This window comes from Tachyglossus aculeatus, chromosome 20 (assembly GCF_015852505.1).
Source record: "Tachyglossus aculeatus isolate mTacAcu1 chromosome 20, mTacAcu1.pri, whole genome shotgun sequence".
NCBI classification, from domain to species: domain Eukaryota; kingdom Metazoa; phylum Chordata; class Mammalia; order Monotremata; family Tachyglossidae; genus Tachyglossus; species Tachyglossus aculeatus.
Genome location: NC_052085.1, coordinates 2,384,779 through 2,406,623, shown reverse-complemented (window position 1 = coordinate 2,406,623; position 21,845 = coordinate 2,384,779). Strand labels below are relative to the sequence as shown.

Here is a 21,845-nt window from a genome sequence, read left to right as displayed (position 1 = left end):
TTGGCAAAACCGCGTGGCCTGCCAAGTTATCCACTAGACTGTAAGCTCGTTGGGCGGCAGGGAGCGTGTCTGTATTTTGGTGTATCATTCTCTCCCAAGCGCTTAGTACAGTGGTCTGCACACAGTAAGCGCTCGATAAATACTAATGAATGAATGTGCCCGAGTCTCTCTCCTGCACACACCCACCTCGCCCCACCCCCTTCCTGTTCCATCTGTGATCTGGCCCAGGGCCGGCCCGGAGTATTTTGGCTTGGTGAATTGGAGCTTGCAGGAAGAGGAGGGGGACGGTGTGGGGCTGAGTGAGTGGGGCTGGTGCCGGGGAGCTAGATGGAGTCACACCCCCTCTCTCCTAAGAGAGAGGCCGAGGCGGCTCAGTCCCGGGGGTGGCAGGAAAGAGGCGGGAAAGCCGGCCAGCCGACTCGGGATGCAGCTCATCCTGGAATGAGAGGGCGTCTCGGAGCTCCACTAAGCGCAGTGTGAGGCCTCCAGGATGGGGAGAAAGGGAACTCATCATCATCAATCGTATTTATTGAGCGCTTACTATGTGCAGAGCACTGTACTAAGCTCTTGGGAAGTACAAGTTGGCAACATATAGAGACAGTCCCTACCCAGCAGTGGGCTCACAGTCTAGAAGGGGGAGACAGAGAACAAAATCAAACATAGTAACAAAATAAAATAAATAGAATAGATATGTACAAGTAAAATAAATAAAAAAATAAATAGAGTAATAAATTTGTACAAACATATATACATATCTACAGGTGCTGTGGGGAAGGGAAGGAGGTAAGATGGGGGGGATGGAGAGGGGGACAAGGGGGAGAAGAAGGAAGGGGCTCAGTCTGGGAAGGCCTCCTGGAGGAGGTGAGCTCTCAGTAGGGCCTTGAAGGGAGGAAGAGAGCTAGCTTGGGGGAAGCAGCAGCTGAGACGGCCTGGGGAGAACCGCGGGGGAACCATGTCTCTCCAGAGACCTGCATGGCTCCCCGACTCAACACCTGGCCCTGTCAGCCCCCGCAGAGAGCCCAAAAATGAGCCTTCTCACCCGGTCCGATCCGCAGCTTAGCCAAAGGGATCCGAGGGTTGGGCATGACGAGTCTCCACGTCAGGGCAGCGGCCTGCGCTGCCCCCATCCCCACCCCTTCCTTCTTCCTGTAGACAGGAGGCCACCCTGCCGCCCTTTCCTCGCGTGGACCAGGCGGGGGGCCGGCGGCCTCGGGATGCTGCGGCCTGCTCTCTCCCAGCCCTGGCTTCTCCTGAGCATCGTGACTGGAGCGGGTGCCACCCACCCGTGCTTTCGTCGGGGCAGATCGGGCCCACGTGAGCCCACTTCTGCCATCGATCCCCCTCCTGGAGCTGCCAGGCAGGGCTGGGTGGCTCGCAGACAAGCAGGTTTCTGTCTGGGCTCCCGGTGTCCCGGCTGTGACATCTGTAATGCCCACACGGGACCAGCCCTGCCTTCCGGCCCTCTGTGTGGGTACCGGGGCAGCCCTAGGGTAGCCCAGGGGGTCACCAGCGGGCCACCCCATGGCTCTGAAATGAGGGGTGGACCTTTAAACCTCAGAAGGAGAACAGACCATTTGACTCGAACCCTTTCGTGGCTCAGGCTGTAGAATAGGACTGACTGTGAAAATGTCGGTTAGTGATTACAATGCTAAGTTTTTGTTTTGTTTTGTTTGTTTTTCAGGGCACCAATGCCTCGGCTTTAGAGAAAGAGATTGGTCCCGAACAGTTTCCGGTCAACGAGCACTATTTTGGATTAGTAAATGTAAGTATCTGCAGGAAATTGGGAGACATCATGGGGCTAACTGAATGTGGAAAGAGAAAACCGTGCCAAATGATTCCTTTCAAAGGACGGAGGCGCAGGCAGGTGCGAGCTGGCAAGTCGCAGTTGTTTCCCTGCTTTCCAAGCTCCGGGAGCAGAGCACATGGTGAACCAACAGGAATCCCTCCTGTTTCTGGGGAGCTAATATTTAATGGGGTCCATGGGGGAGGGGGACGTGGCCCAGGGGTAGGCCCTTTGGGGTTGGGCGGCGATGGGCTCGCTCCACTGCTGGAGTTGGACCTTGCTTTCCTGAAGTCGGTGAATTCTGCGTGGGGTTCTTCCAGCTCCTTTGAGCTTGCTTGCTTCCTCGGGCAGCTCAGCCGGGGCTCCAGTGGGAAGCGATCCTTGCCAGCTTCTTGCAGGAACGTCTCATTTCCTGGTGCCCCTCTCTGTTTGCGTGGCCCCCTGTGGGCTGTCAGCCAAGGTTCATTGCCGGTGAAACCTGGGCAGTGGAGCAGCTGGGAGCCAAGGGCAGAGCTGCAGTGGGGAGCTGGCTCCAGGCAAGGGCTTGTATCCTGTGGGCCCCCGCCCAAGCTTCATCCTCCTGAGCAGGGGTGGGGGCGGCTTGGCAAAGCCTCGCCCCAGCGAGGGGGTCCGTCGGCGAGGCTGGCCGTGGGCCGTCACTCGCTTCCTTTCCCTCCCTCCGGCTTTCTCAGTGGCTGAGTCCTTTGGGAATGTCTAACGTTCGTCCCGAGTAGCTTTTTGGCCTTTGCCCCACTCTGCGGTGAAGAGTGCCCAGTGGCCACATTGTAGCCAGCCCCACTCCAGGTCAGATCATTTCCAGACCCACGTGCGGCATTCCAGTTGGATCGAAAACCGCTCTGACAAAATTGGATGGAACGGGGTGGATTGCCGGCCCCCCCCTCCACTCCCACCAGGAATGTCCTTTTGGAGCCAGGGAGACCCTGCTCGGAAATGGTAGGGTGGAATCCTGATTTTAGCGCTTGTGGGACGTCTTTGGTTTTGTGTCCTCGGCAATGTTAATAGTGAAAGCCAAGGTACTTTCATCCAAAGCGTGAATGGATTTAAAAAACTTGAGTGTTCACGAATAATTAGGCTATTCATTCAATTGTGTTTATTGAGCGCTTACTGTGTGCAGAGCACTGTACTAAGCACATGGGAAGTTCAAGTTGGCAACATTTTGACAACTGGCTGATTGTTCAAAAGAAAAATTCCCAGCAGCATTAAAACCTACTCTCATTTGCTTTGTTTGCTTACCTTAGCAACAAGCTGAGCTCTGAGCTCTTAATTTTCTTGGCTTGCTGATTTTGGCAGCCCGTCCTGCATTTCAAAATGGAGGCTTGATACCCCTCCACCATATTGGAGGGCTAAAATTGCCAAGCGTAACTGCCCAATTTCACCCCTCGTACTGAACTAGAGAACTGACGGGTTAGCGGGGGAAAGCTCTTTCTTTTCAGTCGGACACTCTAGAATTCTGCTGGACCTGGGAATGGTTTCCTCTAGCCTCGAGGGACTCATAGGGTGTTCAAGTTGGGCCACTGTCACACGGTCCCCAGTTCAGACCAGTGGAGAAACTGAGGTAGTCGAACCAAAGAGTGTCCGTTACTCCAGTCGGTCCCAGGTCATCTGACCCTAGGTGAACTGACGGCTCCAAATAGGCCCGTGTCCCGGGAAGCTGACTTCCCATTCTTGGCTTCATGTCCTAATGGACTTTGAGGGGCACACTTTCTCCACAGCAGCTCGTGGAGCAGACACTGACTCTCACTTAGCTGGGAAGTTTCTTCAGAGAATTAAAAAGCCCTCTTTTTCCCAATTCCCTGTCTCTTCTGCATCATGTAGTCTGGACCCTCTAGCCTGCGAGCTTGTTGTGGGTATGGAATGTGTCTGTTTATCGTTGTATTGTACTCTCCCAAGCGCTTAGTACAATGCTCTGCACACGGTAAGCTCTCAATAAATACGACTGAATTTGGTATTCACCCCACTCTCAGCCCCACAGCACTTATGTCCATATCTGTAAATTATTTACATTAATGTTCATCTCCCCACTTCAGAATGTAAGTTTGTTGTGGACAGGGAGTGTGTCTGCCTACTCGGTTGTATTGTACTCTCCCAAGTGCTTAGGACAGTGTTCTGCGCACACAGTAAGTGCTCAAGAAATGCCCTTGATTGATCGATTAGAAAAACCACATTGAAAGAAAATAGTTTCACTTCCCACCTGGCACTCTTGGGCCAACCAGTTTCCAAACGAGCCAAAACAAACCGGCAGTGGGCAAAACTGCAGAGAGGACGATTTGGGAACGGCAAAAATGGAAGCCGGTATGCGGCTCTCTCTCGCTCTGTCCCCAGACAGGTGGGAGGAGATTTCTGCCGTTCGGCAAGGAGACAGGAAGAGAGCCAGCACGATGTTGCGCTTGTAAAAGCTGACGCCTCATACTGGTCTTGGGGCCTGGCAGATTTGACGGTTTCCCGCCCCACCCTTTCAGACAAATCCCAGAACAACCCGGGGAGGATTTCATTATTGGCAGGAGAATTTGGGGTCCGCAGGGAGCCAGGCACCCCATGCGGCGGTTGCAAGACGGGTCCCTTCCCCTTTTAGACTGTGAGCCCACTTTTGGGTAGGGACTGTCTCTATATGTTGCCAATTTGTACTTCCCAAGCGCTTAGTACAGTGCTCTGCACATAGTAAGCGCTCAATAAATACAATTGATGATGATGATTGAGATCTGACGGGGGCCGTGTTCCAGGGCTGGATCAGCCCTTTCTCTGGGGGGGCCTGAGGGGACAGTGCTGTCCCGGGGCCCTGCCCCACCCCGCATCCCTGGCTCTACTCTGCCCAGCCAGTGGCAGGGCGAAAAGTGGAAAGGGAGCATCAGATAACTCGCAGTTACTTGCCTGACCCAGGGAAGTTGGCCTGGGTCCATTTCATTCTTTTGCTCCCCTTTAGGGTTTGCCGTTGCCGAACTCGAACACCCGAGTTGTGAATCTGAAAAGAGAGTAGATGGGTGAGACGGACCGCTTGACCTGTAAGGGGTCCCGGGCGCGGTCGGGTCCCTGTCGGTCCCAGAGGACCCAATTCGGCCCGACACCAGGCGAGCTCATGCCGGCCCAAGCGGGTGCCCCCAAGGGCCCCTCAGTCTCCTGTGCCTTCTGCCCCAGATGGGTGATGCCCACCAACAGCAGGGCAAGGTAGGGCTCTTGCAGTGGGCTTATAGGCCCACACACACGTGCCCTTCAGAGGAGAAAAGCTGGCCAGCGCATCCCGGTGGGCCATTCCAAGGGACTGTGACCGCCCCCCCCCCCCCACCCCCCTCCGCCTACAACCCAGACTTGGGGGTACCAAAGCCCAGACTTCACCCCACTTTGGGGAGGGCCGATCCCGGGAGGCGGTGGGGCATCCGACTCTGGTTTGTGCTGAGCTTTCTGACGGATTCCTAAACGGAGGACAATCTTAGTTCGTGTCTATTTGCTAATCAATCAGTGGTATTCATTGAGGCTTTACTGCGTGCAGAACACTGTACTAACAGAATTAGCGGACAAGTTCTCTGCCCATAACGAGTTCTTTCAGTTCTCTCAACCTGTGTCTTGTTTGTCTGCCGATTTGAGTATTTCTGGGAGAGAATCTGGCTCTCGTGAAACATCAGATCGGTCGTGGCCTAACAGCCCTGTAGAGCCAGGAAGCCGAACTCTGAGGTTTGTTTCCAAGTTGTCTTAATGTTTCCTGAAAATCTCAAATTTTAAAGGACTTTCGATCGGTGCTTGTTCCCTTATTCGCCAATGGCAAAGGTGAGGTGGGAAACACCTCACATTTCACTTAAATGGAATCAGCACCCATTGGGCCTAAACCTGGCACTGCCTGGTCAGGGCCTGGATTGAAGTGCCTCTGGGGCCTTTTCTGCCCCTTGCCCCAGAACACGCCCGCCTCCCCGGGGGAGAGCTCTGGAAGATGAAACTAACGCAGCCTCCTTTCCTTCGTTTTCCAGTTTGGGAATACCTGCTACTGCAACTCGGTCCTCCAGGCGCTTTATTTTTGCCGTCCGTTTCGGGAAAAAGTTCTAGCTTACAAGAGCCAACCCAGGAAGAAGGAGAACCTACTTACGTGCTTAGCCGACCTCTTCCACAGCATAGCGACGCAGAAGAAGAAGGTGGGGGTGATCCCACCCAAGAAGTTTATAACCAGATTACGAAAGGAAAATGGTAAGATACTCTCTCTTCCCTCCCGACTTCCCGAAGCGTGTCTGTTTCCCGTCGGTCTTGCCCAGTAGAAGTATAACGTTCGGATGGCAACAGTGTTTGGCATGTGACTCTGTCGCTTCTGATGCCCCATGTGCCACGCGTGACCCCGCCAGCGGTGCTTCTCCAGAGAAGCTCTGAATGGCCCAAGTGTTTGTACTACCCCTGCTGACGTGAGCTGGATGAAAATCAGAGTCTGATAATAATAATGATAATACTAATTGTGGCATTTATTAAATGCTTACCATGTGCTAAACAAGCGCTCCGGTTGATACACAATTATGAAATTGGGCCCAGTCCCTGTCCCAAACAGGGCTCAGTTTTATAGAGAAGCAGCGTGGCTCAGTGGATAGAGCCTGGGCTTTGGAGTCAGAGGCCATGGGTTCAAATCCCTGCTCTGCCACTTGTCAGCTGTGTGACTTTGGGCAAGTCACTTAACTTCTCTGGGCTTCATTTCCCTCATCTGTAAAATGGGGATTGAGACTGTGAGCCCCCCGTGGGACAACGTCATCAACTTGTAACCTCCCCAGCGCACATAGTAGGCGCTTAATAAATGCTGTCATTATTATTATTATTATTTGATCTCACTTTATGGATGAGGAAACTGAGGTCCAGGGGTCTCATGGGCCCAAGATTAATCCTCTGTCAGTTTTGGGGGGAAAAATGATTTGGTGATTTTGCATTTAAAAGCCCAAGCGATGTCAGTGTGTCCGCATTTCAGGGTCAGTCATTTGGGAGATAGGTGCAGTCCTATCCCAGGAGACAAACTCGTGAGAAAATTCTCCTTTCCTCTCATTTCTTATGGGGCTAGGTTGACACTGGGAAAATAGGGCTAGTGTCCATCCAAGCCACTTGAAAGGGCACTTAAAGCCTCTTCCATCTCCAACCCAGTAGCAGTGCCAAACCCAACCGTTTGACGTCATTTGGGTGCTGTTCTTTCTGAGGAAAACTGGATCCCCTTCAGCCGTCGAGGTGGCCGGGGGGCCAGAGCCTTTGGCTCTCTAAGAGAAGGGGGCCGGAGCCTCTGTCTGTCTAGGTGGCTGCAAGGGCTGGGGACTGTGGCTATCAGAGGCTTGGTGAGCTTCACGCTGTCAGCCGCAGAGCCCCCCAAGAGTGATGAGCTGAATCGGGCCTTAGGGAGGAGGGAAGGGGAGGCCCCGGCCTCTCCCCCGCCCCGTGGCCTGCCTGGATCATCTCCCTTAGGACTCCAAGAGGACATCCTGGATATCCTAGCTAGCTCTGGGGGCGGTCAGAACAGTTGTCGGTTTTGTGAGCCCCTCCGGTAAATCTCTCCCTCCGTCGCCCCTCGGCCTGCCCCGTGACACCCCTGGGGGCCCAGGTCTTGGGATGTGGGGAGGGATTCATGTTGGGTCAGCTCTAACCTGGAAACTCACACTAACCAATCATTTGTTGAGCTGGAGGCTTCGCTTTTGTCCTCTGTTCTTCTCTCTCTTTCTGATCTCTGTAATGCTTCTCCTCCCTTACACCCCTGTGTCCCCAATTTCTTGTGTGTCTTTGCTCTCATTTCCCTGGGTTTTCATATGACTCTTTGTTCTCACACTGCTGAATCTTTTTACTCCCTGGTCCTATGGCCTTTAGTGCCTCACCTCCTTTTCCCTCCTTATTCTTCTCGGGGACCACTCTATTTTCCTGCCTTTCTGCTGTTTCTTTTTTTCCAATTTTAAAAATCTTTTTAATTTAAAAAATTTTAGGTTTTATTTTAGCATTCCCAAATATCTGGCCCCTGCAAAGAAAGAGAAGGGACATAATTGTACGCATTTATTATTACTCTATTTATTTATTTATTTTACTTGTACATATCTATTCTGTTTTATTTTATTTTATTAGTATGTTTGGTTTTGTTCTCTGTCTCCCCGTTTTAGATTGTGAGCCCACTGTTGGGTAGGGACTGTCTCTAGATGTTGCCAATTTGTACTTCCCAAGCGCTTAGTGCAGTGCGCTGCACACAGTAAGCGCTCAATAAATACGATTGATGATGATGATGATGAGGGCCCAGGGCGCGGGTTATCTGCCAGGCGTCAGGGAACTCGACAGCCACTCTCTGCCGTCTGCCACCCGGAGTGAAGGGCTGCTTCATCGTGACACTCGAGGGACTGACCGGTGACTTCTTTGCTTAGCGTAGGCCTTACTGTCCAACCCTTTCCAGTTCGCTGCCTTTTGGATCTGATCGGTGTGAGGTAAGGAAGATCAGCTGTGGTTGTCTTTAATAGTAGACTGTGAGCCCACTGTTGGGTAGGGACTGTCTCTATATGTTGCCAACTTGTACTTCCCAAGCGCTTAGTACAGTGCTCTGCACACAGTAAGCGCTCAATAAATACGATTGATGATGATGATGATGATGATAGCGCCTTAAGGTTCAGCCCCTATCCCCGGGACTCGGCTAGGCAAGCCTGCCTCCCCAAACTAACTTCCTTATCCCTCCGTTTCCGGTTTGGGATGTCTAAATAAAATCGCAGCTCATTTTGCTTGGCGGGGAAATGGCTTTCACCTCTTTTAAAAGCTGGAAGCGTTTCCGTTGCTCCGCCGAGGCCGGCAGTAAACCGCGTGGGCTGGGCCCAAGCCAGAACCTAAGGGATTCGGGCTTCCAGCCTCGCGTCCTCAGTTGGGGGTTCTGGTCAGCCCTGCTGGGATCTAATAGCTCCTTCTTCCTTCCAGCTGCTGTCGGGTTTGCTTACGAAGCTTTGAAATTGGCCTTTGATACTGCGCTCCCTGTTCTAGAATTCATTTACCGTGTAATTTAACATGGCATCCGTATTTTAAAAGCCGTCGGTTATGAGTGGTCTAGAAAAGCGACATCAAAGAATGCAGCTGGGTGGGGGTGGACTGCCTGGAACCCGTTCTCAAAGGAGTGGGGGAGAATCATCATCATCATCAATCGTATTTATTGAGCGCTTACTGTGTGCAGAGCACTGTATTAAGCGCTTGGGAAGTACAATTTGGCAACATATAGAGACAGTCCCTACCCGACGGTGGGCTCACAGTCTAAAAGGGGGAGACAGAGAACAAAACCAAACATACTAACAAAATAAAATAAATAGAATAGATATGTACAAGTAAAATAGATAGAGTAATAAATATATACGTATATACAGGTGCTGTGGGGAAGGGAAGGAGGTAAGATGGGGGGGATGGAGAGGGGGACGAGGGGGAGAGGAAGGAAGGGAGAATGCCTGGAAACTGGGTGTTCTCCATCCCTCTTGTATTTCTGTTTTTAAAGATCAACTTAGCCAGGAGGGTGGGCCTAGCTTTCTTCCCTTTGGGCCTGGTCTGGTTCTCTCCCAGCCAGAAGACACCAGAAAAGGGGCGACCATTTCGTGGAGTTTCAATTACCCGATTCCTCTTATGCCACCTGGTTGCTGGAGACGGGGCAGCACAGGGCCTACGTATAAACCCTTGTCGCTTCCTAGCCTGGAGTTCGCACTGCCACCTTATCATCATCATCATCAATCGTATTTATTGAGCGCTTACTGTGTGCAGAGCACTGGACTAAGCGCTTGGGAAGTACAAGTTGGCAACATATAGAGGCAGTCCCTACCCAAGCCCACCTTATGACCTGCTCGCCTGTCCTGAGCAACCAGACAGACCCCTTCTCTGTCACCTCCCAAATCTCTCCTCTCCTTTAAAAAGAGGCTGTTTGTGTCTATTTAGGGGGAACCGGAGGGAGACCTTGAATCCAAATGGCCTTGTTGAGGGGCTGACGGTTATTTTACCGCTCCTTTTCATAAAGAAGCCTTTTCAGGAGTCTCTTCAGGAAGGGGCCGGGCCCGGCTGTTGTCCTGTTGGCATGGAGGTAGGGAGCGTTGTGGACTATATGTTGCCAACTTGTACTTCCCCAGTGCTTAGTACAGTGCTGTGCACACAGTAAGTGCTCAATAAATATGATTGATGATGATGATGATCCGCCAAGCTAGCTCTCTTCCTCCCTTCAAGGCCCTGCTGAGAGCTCACCTCCTCCAGGAGGCCTTCCTAGACTGAGCCCCTTCCTTCCTTTCCCCCTCATCCCCCTCTCCATCCCCCCCCATCTTACCTCCTTCCCTTCCCCACAGCACCTGTATATATGTATATATGTTTGTACATATTTATTACTCTATTTATTTTACTTGTCCATATCTATTCTATTTATTTTATTTTGTTAGTATGTTCGGTTTTGTTCTCTGTCTCCCCCTTTTAGACTGTGAGCCCACTGTTGGGTAGGGACTGTCTCTATATGTTGCCAACTTGTACTTCCCAAGCGCTTAGTACAGTGCTCTGCACATAGTAAGCACTCAATAAATACTATTGATGATGATGATGACTAAGATTGGAGTGGGTGCTACCGCTCTATCCCCAACATCCAGCTCGCCAAGCTGCCCGGCCGAACTCTGGGTTAAAATAGATGCGGTCTCTTGGCTCCGCGTCCGGTCCGTCCCCCATCGAGGGTGGGCGAGGGTGGGAGGGTGGGCTTGCCCTGCTGCCAGCCCCATTCCTCTCATTTTTACTCTCCTGCATGGGACGCCAGGAAGAAAACTGGACACGAGCGGGCTTTTGGCTGTCATTTCTGGAATATTTTAGGGCCTGTGATCTGGGAACAGGAGCACGTGTTTCGTGTTCTTGCCGTTTAGCAAGAGGGAAACTATCTGAACCCTTAGATGAACATGTAATTAGGATGACTAGGTAGGTGTCACTCGTGAAAAGTTAGGCACTTTTGTTTAGAAAACCTCTGCCAACTGTGCCAAGAGTCTCTCCGTTTTCCTGAATAAATAGTTTCAACTTGGGTTCAATTTGAGGCTTTTCAAAGGTGGGCTGGGGGGCGGGGGGAGTCCTGTTGCATTAAGCCTCTAACTCTGTGTTAACCGCTTAATTTGCTTTTCTGTCTCCCGGTCATAGAGCTTTTTGACAACTACATGCAACAAGATGCCCACGAGTTCTTAAATTACCTTCTGAACACGGTTGCTGATATCCTGCAAGAAGAGAGGAAGCAGGAGAAGCAAAACGGCCGCCTGCTGAACGGCAGTCTCGACAGTGAAAATAACAACAGCCCACCCGACCCGACTTGGGTCCACGAGATCTTTCAGGGAACATTAACCAACGAAACCAGATGTCTTACCTGCGAAACGGTAAGTTGGCGCTTTTCACCGCCTTTCCCCTCCCAGTTCATTGTTGGCAGCCAGGGAGGGCGGAGGAGTTCTCCCCCTGTGCAGGCCACATTTACCCCACCCAGAGAAGGCGGCCACGCTTGCGGTTGCTGCATTTTCCAACAAACAGGAAAGCAGCGTGGCCTACTGGATACAGCCCAGTCCCGGGCGTCAGAAGGACCTGGGTTCTAATCCCACCTCTACCTCTTGTCTGCTGTGGGACTGCGGGCCAGTCACTTGACCTCTCCGTGCCTGTTACCTCATCTGGAAAATGGGGATTCTGGCTGCGAGCCTCATGTGGGACAGGGACGTGTCCAAACCTGATTAGCTTGTACCTACCTCGGTGCTTAGTTCAGTGCCTGGCAGATAGTAAGCGCTAAGACTTACTGTGAGCCCACTGTTGGGTAGGGACCGTCTCTCTATGTTGCCAACTTGTACTTCCCAAGCGCTTAGTACAGTGCTCTGCACACAGTAAGCGCTCAATAAGTACGATTGATTGATAAATACTTTTTTTTTTCCAATTTAGAAAAAAGGGGCAGGGTCATGCTGGAGATCGTTCCTAGACACTGTGAGGAGCTTTGTTGAGTTGCAGGGGAGGCAAGTGGGAATGGAGAACGTAAAATTTAACCTGTCACTTGCAAAGAGAAGCAGCGTGGCTCAGTGGAAAGAGCATGGGCTTTGGAGTCAGAGGTCATGGGTTCGAATCCCGACTCCGCCACATGTCAGCTGTGTGATCTTGGGCAAGTCACTTAACTTCTCTGGGCCTCAGTTACCTCATCTGTAAAATGGGGATTAAGACTGAGCCCCACGTGGGCCAACCTGATCACCCTGTATCCTCCCCAGCGCTTAGAACAGTGCTTTGCACATAGCAAGCGCTTAACAAATGCCAATTATTATTATTATTATTATTATTATTATAAATGGTCAGTGGGGAGTTTGGGCACGTGGCCCAGGGCCTCCCAGCCCCGCCATGGTCCCTCACGGCAGCAGCTCCCCAGAGCGACCTAACCTTTCCTCGTCCTCCCTCTGTTAGCATCTGTGTGATGTGCCCAGGCGAGACAAAGGCCAAACACCTCTAGGAAGGGGGTTGGAGAGATCAGGACCAGGGCCAAGAGTGGCAACTGCTCTGCCGCTCTCCCTTCCCCTGCCCCGAGGCCCAGGGCCCAGACACACAGGCGGTCAAGGCGGCCTTCGCGCCCCACATGATGGACAAAAGTTCCAGCGTGATCTCTCTCGTTCGGAACCACCTTAGTCCCCCTAACCTTCCATTTTCAACAGCCCTGAGGATTTCCTGTAATGCATCATTTCCCACCAGCCAGTTTCCCGGGAGTGTTTCAGATGAAAGGGGAGAGGGAATCTTTTGCCTGTCACCTTTTTTGTATTACGAAGGTAAACCTACTTTGCTTTGTTAGCTGAACTATTTTGGGCATTTTACTACAATAGTGCAGGAAATAATCAGTCAAGTGGTTTCATTTTAATGGCGTCTACTCGGTACTTTCTCCGTGACCAGCGCTGCAGCGGATGGATCATCAGATCGGACAGCCCGTGTCTCTCAGTCTAAAGAGGGCGATGGGGGCATCTCAGTCCCATTTTACAGAGGAGAAAAACTGAGGCTTAGGTCACCCAGCAGGCCGGGGCAGAGCTGGGACTGGAACCCGGCTCTCCTGAGTCTTTATTTACTGTAGGCCCCACTGCTGCTCTTTCCTGGACTGGGAGCGGGGTCGGAGAGGGGTTCGCGTGGGGCCGAGCGTGGCCGACTCAGAGGGGTCAAGGGTTGGAGGCTCTACTTAGCTTTCCCCTCCCGTGGTCGCTGCTGCTCGGGAAGCCAGTGGAAGGCCCTTCTGAAGGCGAGGAAACACAGAATATCCCTGGAGAGGAACCCAAGGACCGTGGAGCACCTGGGGAGGGGGACGGAAAAAGCCCACCCAAGCTGCTAGCCTTCCTTTCGCCTTGGGCCTGATTTTCCCTCGGAGTGAGCGAGCACTCTCTGCTGCTCCGGGGCTTGAAGGCGTCCGCCTGCCTCTCGCCACGGCTCCCGGCCCTCTCTGGGACCGCTCTGTGCGTCGGAGACAGGGAAGCGGCATGGCTTAGCGGACGTAGCACAGGCCTGGGACTCAGGAGGACCTGGGTTCAAATCCTGCCCCTGCCACTTGTCTGCTGTGTGACACTGAGCAAGTCCACTTCTCTGTAAAATGGGGATTAAGACTGAGAGCTCCCGATTTGCGTGTATCTATCCCTGCTCTTAGTGCCATTCCTGGAACACGGTAAGTGCTTGAAGGATACCCCATTATTATTTTAATAATAATAACATTATTATGAGTAGTAGTATTACAGGGCCAACTGGGCTGGCAAATCAGCCAAGGAGAGTCTGGGTCGGCTGCTGTCGGCCCCATGGGAAAGGGAGGCTGAAACTCCCTATTTTATTTGCTCCGAAGCATCTTGAAATCTCAAAGGAACAAATGGCAATCTCTCATCTTCACAGATAAGCAGCAAAGATGAAGATTTTTTAGACCTTTCTGTTGACGTGGAGCAAAACACATCGATTACCCACTGTTTAAGGTAAGCGCGGGCTCCCGGATCGAACTGAGCCGCTGCTGCCTCCGCCGCCGCCGCCGTCCCCTTTACTGTCACTGGCTTCGATTCGCCGGAGAACACCTAACACTGCCTCAAACAATGTTGGTGTCCAACCGTAGGAAAACCCACTTCTTTCAGTGTAGGTGACTAATTGATCAAAATGCCGAGTTTAAAAATACAACTCAAGCTAACCCGGTTAATTTTGTCCCGGTCGGATCACGTGGCCTCCGCGCATTTTCCCTCCTGCCAATTCCGTCATCTTATTTAAAGGCACCCGGGTTTTTTGACTCCCTGGAAAAGGGCGGCCGGAACCTGGTGGGCGGCTCTCCGAATAACCACTTTTCCCTTCTGAATTTATTCCCAGGGGTTTCAGCAACACGGAAACTTTGTGCAGTGAGTACAAGTATTATTGTGAAGAATGCCGCAGCAAGCAGGAAGCACACAAAAGGTGAATTCCCGTCTGTAAAGTGAAGTTGTGTTATTCTGTTTCTTGGCTCATACAGCGTTCTGGAAATTTGGGCAGTGTCCAAGGAAGGGTGGCATCACCGTCCAAATGGCAAAAAGTCATGTCTCACTCACTTTCTTCCTAACCAGTAGTCAGCGAGGGAGGGTCTGTCCCCCATATGCTTTCACTGACTGCTCATAGGCTTGCTCAGGTGAAAGAAATAGTCATTAATTCTCTCTTCCTCCGCAGCCACTGCCTGTCTTCTCCCCCAAACTGAAAGCTTCTCCAAGGGTTGGGAGGCACTGGGATTGCAAGCCCTCAGATCAGTGCTCCGCACAAAATACTACAACCTAAACCTGAGTTAGAGAAGCTTGATAAGCAGTTATCAGAAGTAGGAAGGAGGATTTCTGTAGGCTTTAATCCAAAAACAAAAGGAAACAAAAAATTCCACCTGAATAGTAAACATACTGGGATATTTCCAATTTTTTAAAAAAATGTGGTATTGGTTCAGTACTTACTAGGTCACAAGACCCGTCCTAAGTGCCGGGGCAGATACGTGGAACTCGAGGTATTTGTGTTAAAAGCCTGTTAGTTTGAATTCCTTTTGAGCCCCGCGTGCTCTGATGATGACGGTATTTATCAGGTGGTCACGAAGGGCCAGGCGCAGCACTGAGTGCTGCAGTAGAGACAAGATAGACCGTGACTAAGGAGGGAAGAAGAGGTATTAGGCCCATTTTACAGATGAGGAAATTGAGGCCCAGAAGGGAAATGACCACAACCTAAACGTGAGTTAGAGAAGCTTGATAAGCAGTTATCAGAAGTAGGAAGTATGATTTCTGTAGGTTTTAATCCAAAAATGAAAGGAAACAAATTCCAGCTGAATAGTAAACATACTGGGATATTTCCATTTTTTTTTTAATGTGGTATTGGTTCATTGTAGAAGGGAAATGACTCACCCAAGGTCATACAGCAGGCCAGTGGCAGATACTCTATATAATAATAATAGTGGCATTTATTAAGTGCTTACTGTGTGCAAAGCACTGTTCTAAGCGGTGGGGAGGCTACAAGGTGATCAGGTTGTCCCACGTGGGGCTCACAGTCAATCCCACTTTTACAGATAAGGTAACTGAGGCCCAGAGAAGTGAAGTGACTTGCCCAAAGCCACACAGCTGACAAGTGGCGGAGCCGGGATTTGAACCCATGACCTCTGACTCCAAAGCCCGGGTTCTTTCCACTGAGCCACGCTGCTTCTCTTCTCTATATCTGTTATGTATGTATATATAAATGTCTGTTTCTCCCTCAAGACCATGAGCTCGTTGCGGGCAGGGAATGTCTCTGTTTAACTGTTACGTTGTACTCTCCCAAGCACTTAGTAAGTGCCCAATAAATACAGCTGAATGAATGAAAGTGGGATGAAGTGCTTAGTACAGCGCTCTGCCCACAGTGAGCGCTCAGTAAATACGACGGACTGAATGAGAACCCAGGCCTCCAGCGCCGTGCCCTAATGACGGACAGAGCCAAGGATCTGGGGCGACCTAGAAAACTCACTGTTGGTTGTGGTTTGTTTAGGATGAAAGTCAAAAAGCTGCCGATGATCCTGGCGCTCCACCTGAAGAGGTTCAAGTACATGGATCAGCTTCACCGCTACACCAAGCTGTCCTACCGCGTCGTCTTCCCGCTGGAGCTGCGCCTGTTCAACACGTCCGGGGGGGCCACCAACCCCGACCGCATGTACGACCTCGTCGCCGTCGTGGTCCACTGCGGGAGGTAGGTGACCCCGGGCCCGGCCCCGAGGACGATGCCATCGGCCCAGTTGCCCGAAGGGCTTGCTTGTTGGCTCAAAGCAGGCGGGCTGGGACTCCGCCTGGGCGCCTCCCTGCACACAGAAGGTCCCTCTCCTGTCCCTGTCTCCATCCACAGCTCGCTCTGTGGCTTAGCTTTGTGCGTTTCTCTTCTTATCGGTCCATCCGTAATCTACGTCCGTCCAGGTGTCTAGCTCTCTGAGTTTCTCTCTGACCCCATCTCTGAATAGCATCATCATCAATCGTATTTATTGAGCGCTTACTATGTGCAGAGCACTGTACTAAGCGCTTGGGAAGTACAAATTGGCAACATCTAGAGACAGTCCCTACCCAACAGTGGGCTCACAGTCTAAAAGAGTGGGCTCACAAACTAAAAGAGTATCACCAACCGTCTCTCTGTAATCGTCTCTCCCCCCCGTCTCCACCGTGACGGTGTCTTTTTGATGTTTTTAACCTCTCCATCTCTGCCGCTCACCCAAGTCTCCGCTGTTTCTGTCCCTGTCTCTCTAGGTAAGTCCACGAGACTGTCTTTCCTGCATCTCTCAATTTTGCGGTGCTCCATCCTGTCTCTTCTTGGTTTCTCTCTCCGTGATCCCCGTCTCTTCCCCATTTTGTGCTAAATGACTGTTGGTATCACTCCCCGCTCATCTTCTCCTCCTCTTTGTGCGTCTCTCTCCTCTTCCCATCTCAGAAGCAGCGTGGCTCAATGGAAAGAGCACAGGTTTGGAGTCAGAGGCCAGGGGCTCAAATCTCAGCTCCGCCAATTGTCAGCTGTGTGACTTTGGGCAAGTCACTTCACTTCTCTGGGCCTCAGTTCCCTCATCTGTAAAATGGGGATTATGACAGAGCCTCCCGTGGGACAAACTGATCCCCTTGTAACCTCCCCAGTGCTTAGAACAGTGCTTTGCACATAGTAAGCGCTTAATAAATGCCATCATTATTATTATTATTATTATCAGCCGTGACTTTGGGCAAGTCACTTCACTTCTCTGTGCCAGTTACCTCATCTGGAAAATAGGTATTAAGACTGAACCCTATGTGGGACAACCTGATTACCTTGTATAATAATAATAATAATAATGATGGCATTTGTTAAGCGCTTACTATGTGCAAAGCACTGTTCTAAGTGCTGGGGGGATACAAGGTCAGGTTGTCCCACGTGGGGCTCACAATCTTAATCCCCATTTTACAGATGAGGCAGCTGAGGCTCAGAGAAGTTAAGTGACTTGCCCAAGGTCACACAGCAGACCAGTGGTGGAGTGGGGATTAGAACCCACGTCCTCTGACTCCCAAGCCCATGCTCTTTCCACTGAGCCCCAGGGCGTAGACCAGTGGTTGGTACATAGAGCTTAACAAATACTGTCATGATTATTATTGTTATTTTCTCTGTGCGTGTCTGCATCTTTGTGTGTTTCTTGTATCTCTGTAAGCCCGTCTGTCTCTTGGTAGCTTGTTGTCTGTCCATCCTCCTGTCCCTATCTCTCTCTGGGTGCCTCTGTCCCCTCCTATCTTTCTATTTCTCCCACTGCGTCTCCGTCTTTCTGAGCCTGTTGAATCTGTCACTGCCCTTCTCCATCTCCCTGGGTTTGTTCATCTGTTCTTTCAAGGTCTCTGCCTCTTCAGCCCAGGCCTGGTAACCACAGGCACCTCCACTTTCACCTCTTCCCCCTTGAAGCCCCCTTACCTGGCTTTCCTGCCATCACCTGTCCATTCTCCTCCGGTGTGGAAACGGCAGCCGGGAGGAGAGAAAAGGGAAATGGGAAGGGGGCGGATTGATGCTGGGCACACAGTAGGCACGCAGTAAATACGACTGAAAGAACAAATTCGGCCAAGCCCCCAACGCGGCTCGACCCGACTCACCCACGACGTGTGATGTTGGGCTGCGCTGATGGGCGGGCTGCCCTCTGACCCGGGCGGGAGGCCGACGGCCCGTCCGTCCGGGCCTCCTCCTCTGGGCACCGTGGGCCAGAAGGAGACAGGAATTCTTTCACATTTCCAGCTTGCCTTCCTCCGAAGCAGCCCGCAAACACCGTCCCGGGTCGGGGAAGGGTGAGGCTAGCCGTTAACGGGGAACAGGTGACCGAGCCGCTGAGGGCTCCGGCCCAGAACTGGCTTTTAATAACCAAATGAAGGTTGAAATTAGTTCTTACTCTCAAAAACAAACACATCAATCCAGATTATCTCTGGTTTGGCCATCACCCTAATAGCTAGAGAGTGCAGGATTCAAAGAGTTAGAGAAGTAGCATAGCCTCGTGGAGAGAGCACGGGCCGGAGTCAGAGGAACTGGGTCCCCATCCTGGCCCCGCCACTTGTCTGCTGCATGACCTTGGACACTTAACTTCTCTGTGCCTCAGTTGCCTCATCTGTAAAATGAGGATGAAAACTGTGAGACCTTATGTAGGGTAGGGACTGTGCCCAACCCATCTGGCTTGTAACTCCCCCATCACTTAGTACAGTGTCTGGCACATTGTAAGTTCTACACAGAAGCAGCACGGCTCGGTGGAAAGAGCATGGGCTTGGGAGCCAGAGGTCATGGGTTCTAATCCCAGCTCCGCCATTTGTCAGCTGTGTGACTTTGGGCAAGTCACTTAGCTTCTCTGGGCCTCAGTTCCCTCATCTGGAAAATGGGGATTGAGACTGTGAGCCCCGCGTGGGACAACGTGATTACCTTGTATCCCCCCCAGCGCTTAGAACAGTTCTTTGCACATAGTAAGCGCTTAACAAATGCCATTATTATTATTATTATTAAACACCCTCCCTCCTTTTCCAGCGGGCCCAACCGAGGACATTACATCGCCATAGTGAAGAGTCACGACTTCTGGTTGCTGTTTGACGACGACATTGTAGAAGTAAGTAATCGTCAGATATCGGGCCTACGCCCTCTCCAGCCACAAAACATTGCTCTTAACCACACTGCTCGTTCGCCTTCGCTTACCTTAGAGCTTCTTTCTCGCCGAGCGCTTTCCCCCCGGCCTGTGATGGAAGTCTGGTTTCCCCATTCCCTGCCCCCCGAGACCGTTCCCCGTGGCGCGGGAGCCGCGGGGCGCAGAAGGTAGCGTTCCAACGTTTGCGTTCTGTCTCCCAGAAAATAGATGCACAAGCTATCGAGGAATTCTACGGGTTGACGTCAGACATCTCAAAGAACTCTGAGTCGGGTTACATCCTCTTCTACCAGTCTCGGGACTGAGCCGGCCGGACCCGGCCTCGCCTCGCGGCGCCCCGAGATCCCCAGGGAGCCGAGGTGCCCGGAGGTGGCGGCGGCGGCGGGCGCCCACTGAGCTCAGAGTGACCGACCCCAAACCTCCGTGCTGGTTTCCCAGAGCCGGGAATGTCTCGGCTTCCAGGCACCGGGAACTTGCTTACCTTGGCTTGGGGAGCGGTGACGGACGGACGGACGGGACCCGGGGGTGGGAGTCTTGCGGCCGCGTCTGCTCTGGCGGCCCTATTCCGGGGGTTTTCCCGGCTCATCCGGAAAACGGGCTCGGACCCAACACTTGCAGTTTGCCTTCCTGACGGGGGCAGGTGATAGAAATCAGCGTCGGGGGCGGGGGGGCAAACAAGTTCTGCTTCTCTGAAGAAGCTTGTACTATGATGCTATACAATATATGTGTATATGTTGGGAACAATTGGTCCAGGTAGCGACTTTTTGTCTCCCCCAGGGGAAAGACTGGCTGTTGTAATTATAGATTATTTTTATTTATTTGACTTACCGTATCCGCTAGAGTCCGAGTATTGTCTGTATTGCCCCCGTGATTTTAACAAACATTTTGTGCATATATATATGTAAATATATATATATATATGTATGTATACATATTAGTTTTAGTGAAGATAATTCTATATCCTTTAACTATTTAATTTCCTGTTTTGAGGGATAAATTTGAATTCTACCTGCTATCAGCAAGACCCCTGCCTTTAAGTCCGAAATGCCCTTGAGAGACAAGGTAGCATTCTTTCTCTTTGTGTGCGCGCGCATACCTCTGTCTCTGGAGGCGTGGGGCTGTCTCCCGAAAGACGCGTCCTTGTTTCTACACTCAGGCCCAATGGAAACTCATTTCAACTGGAATCGCACCAACGAGTTTCCAAACTTGTTCCGGAGCTGCCTGAAAAAGAAGATCAGGGTCCCGGTCTTTCTGAGTTTCGTTCCCCCCTCCCCGCCCCACCACCTCCCTGGGAAGGAGCCACTCAGGGTGGCTTGGTCCGCACCTGAGGGGACAGAAGACCGGCCTCACACCGCAGCCCTCCCAGGATGAGATGCTCTCACCAATTATTAATCGCTAGACGAAACTCTCAGAAATCGGAAATGAGTTTCTATAATGATTTTCTGTTGGGGAGTTAAAGAAACCAAACCTCCGTGGTGGTTAAATTATGGCAGCACCAAGTAATAAGGATATGTGTGTTTGTGTGAGAGCGAGAGAGACTGACTAGGGGTGGGCAGCTGTGCCAGATGGATACCTTCTCCTATGATCAGAACGACGGCCGATTGTAGCGTGCGGCAACGACTGGCCCCGTACTTCAGCTGGGGGCCGGGGAGGGGAGTCCCTTCTCCAGGCGTGATCTGTTTTGACCTGATGGGGAATTTCTAGAAAGCATTTTAGGACGTGCTCAGTCCGGGAAAAAAGAGAATGTCTTACGTCTGCTGCTATGATGAACTTCTCTGTACCTTTTAGCTCAGGAAGTGTGACTTCACCTACTGGTTCGGTCCAACAGGGTGGCTTGGGAAACCGGGCTGTTCAAGCAAAAGTGCCAAGAGCAAGGCGGGTGTGCGGGCGAGGTTAAGATCCCCCCGTGACCCTCCGTCCACCGGCCTGGGCTCCGCCTGAAGATGGAGCGGCCCCTCAGTCGGTCCCAGTGCTCCTGCCCGTTACCGACGCGGCTCTGCCCTTGCCCAGAAAAAGTACACACCCATTAAACTGCAAGTTTTCCATCTAGAAGGAGCTCAGAATCATATGACAGGTTCCTTTTTTTTTTTATCCCCCACCCCATCCTCATTTTCTACAACACTGACTTTGGGGGAGTTCGGACAACGACTTCTCAATTTGCTCTTTTACTTCTAAGTGCAGCTGAAACTAAATGGAAAACCTTGGAGTCGAGGCCAGACACAGGACTTTGGCACAAGCGCCGGAGGGGTCGGGGCGAGGAAAGAAGGCAATAAGCACGAAAGCATTACGAGCCGGTCGGGGCTGACCCGCAGCGTACCTACCGCCGTACAGGTAACGGTGGAACGACAGGCGCCTCCGTTGTAAAGCGGGGTACGCATTGCCGGCGACGGATGTTCCCCGCTGGCCTCGTGCGGGATGGTGTTGCAGGGAGATTCGGTCTTCACAGCCTCCTCTGTTTTCAGGTGGCTAGTTCCTCGATACCGACCCCTCCAAACACATGGGGAGAGGGTGGTTCCGTCCCTCCCGGCTCCTCCCGCCACACTCCGCATCCACTTACCTCACAGGGTTGTTGTGGGGATTCATTAGGAAACGTCTGTAAAGCGCGTGGCGGGCGCCCCGTGGGCAACAGTGCTCGACGAACGTCAAATTAATATCCATTAAAGCTGGTTTACTTGTGCCCGGGGCTGTCTGGGTCATCTCTGGGGAAGGTGAGGGGGTTCAGGATTGGACTCACCTGATGAGGTCTGCACAGCCCGCTATAATTGCCTGAAAAGGGGGGTGGGGGAAGGGAGGAGGAGGAGGAAGGTATTCCACACACACGCTGACTACAAAGCCACTGGCAGGTAAGAGGAGGGGCAGAGAAGAGAAGGAGCCCTCCTTGTCCGGGTCAGAGCTCACGGGTACGCGGCGGGGGCTGCACCGGTGGCCATCTGTCCCAGAGCGGGCACCTGCCAGCGCCTCCCGTTGAAACGATTCCTTTGAGAAACGGGCTTCTGT

The 21,845-nt window shown here is 52.0% G+C and overlaps 1 protein-coding gene and 1 long non-coding RNA gene across 2 annotated transcripts in view; one reads left to right on the top strand and one right to left on the bottom strand.

Moving 5' to 3' along the window:
* Window positions 1-21,525, top strand: part of USP12 (ubiquitin specific peptidase 12) — a 40,244-nt gene extending 18,719 nt beyond the window's left edge. Inside the window, exons 2-9 of the mRNA XM_038761511.1 lie at window positions 1,682-1,762; window positions 5,761-5,974; window positions 10,898-11,127; window positions 13,628-13,704; window positions 14,084-14,167; window positions 15,734-15,931; window positions 18,737-18,815; window positions 19,052-21,525. Coding sequence (XP_038617439.1) covers window positions 1,682-1,762; window positions 5,761-5,974; window positions 10,898-11,127; window positions 13,628-13,704; window positions 14,084-14,167; window positions 15,734-15,931; window positions 18,737-18,815; window positions 19,052-19,153 — 1,065 coding nt within the window. The 3' untranslated portion in view covers window positions 19,154-21,525. The remainder of the gene's footprint in view (window positions 1-1,681; window positions 1,763-5,760; window positions 5,975-10,897; window positions 11,128-13,627; window positions 13,705-14,083; window positions 14,168-15,733; window positions 15,932-18,736; window positions 18,816-19,051) is intronic.
* On the bottom strand, window positions 15,608-18,267 carry LOC119941191. The gene is made up of 3 exons (XR_005455193.1): window positions 17,827-18,267; window positions 17,651-17,678; window positions 15,608-15,773 (listed from the first exon to the last, which is right to left on the bottom strand). It is a non-coding gene; the product is annotated as an uncharacterized LOC119941191 (long non-coding RNA).
* Window positions 21,526-21,845: the final 320 nt, after the last annotated feature.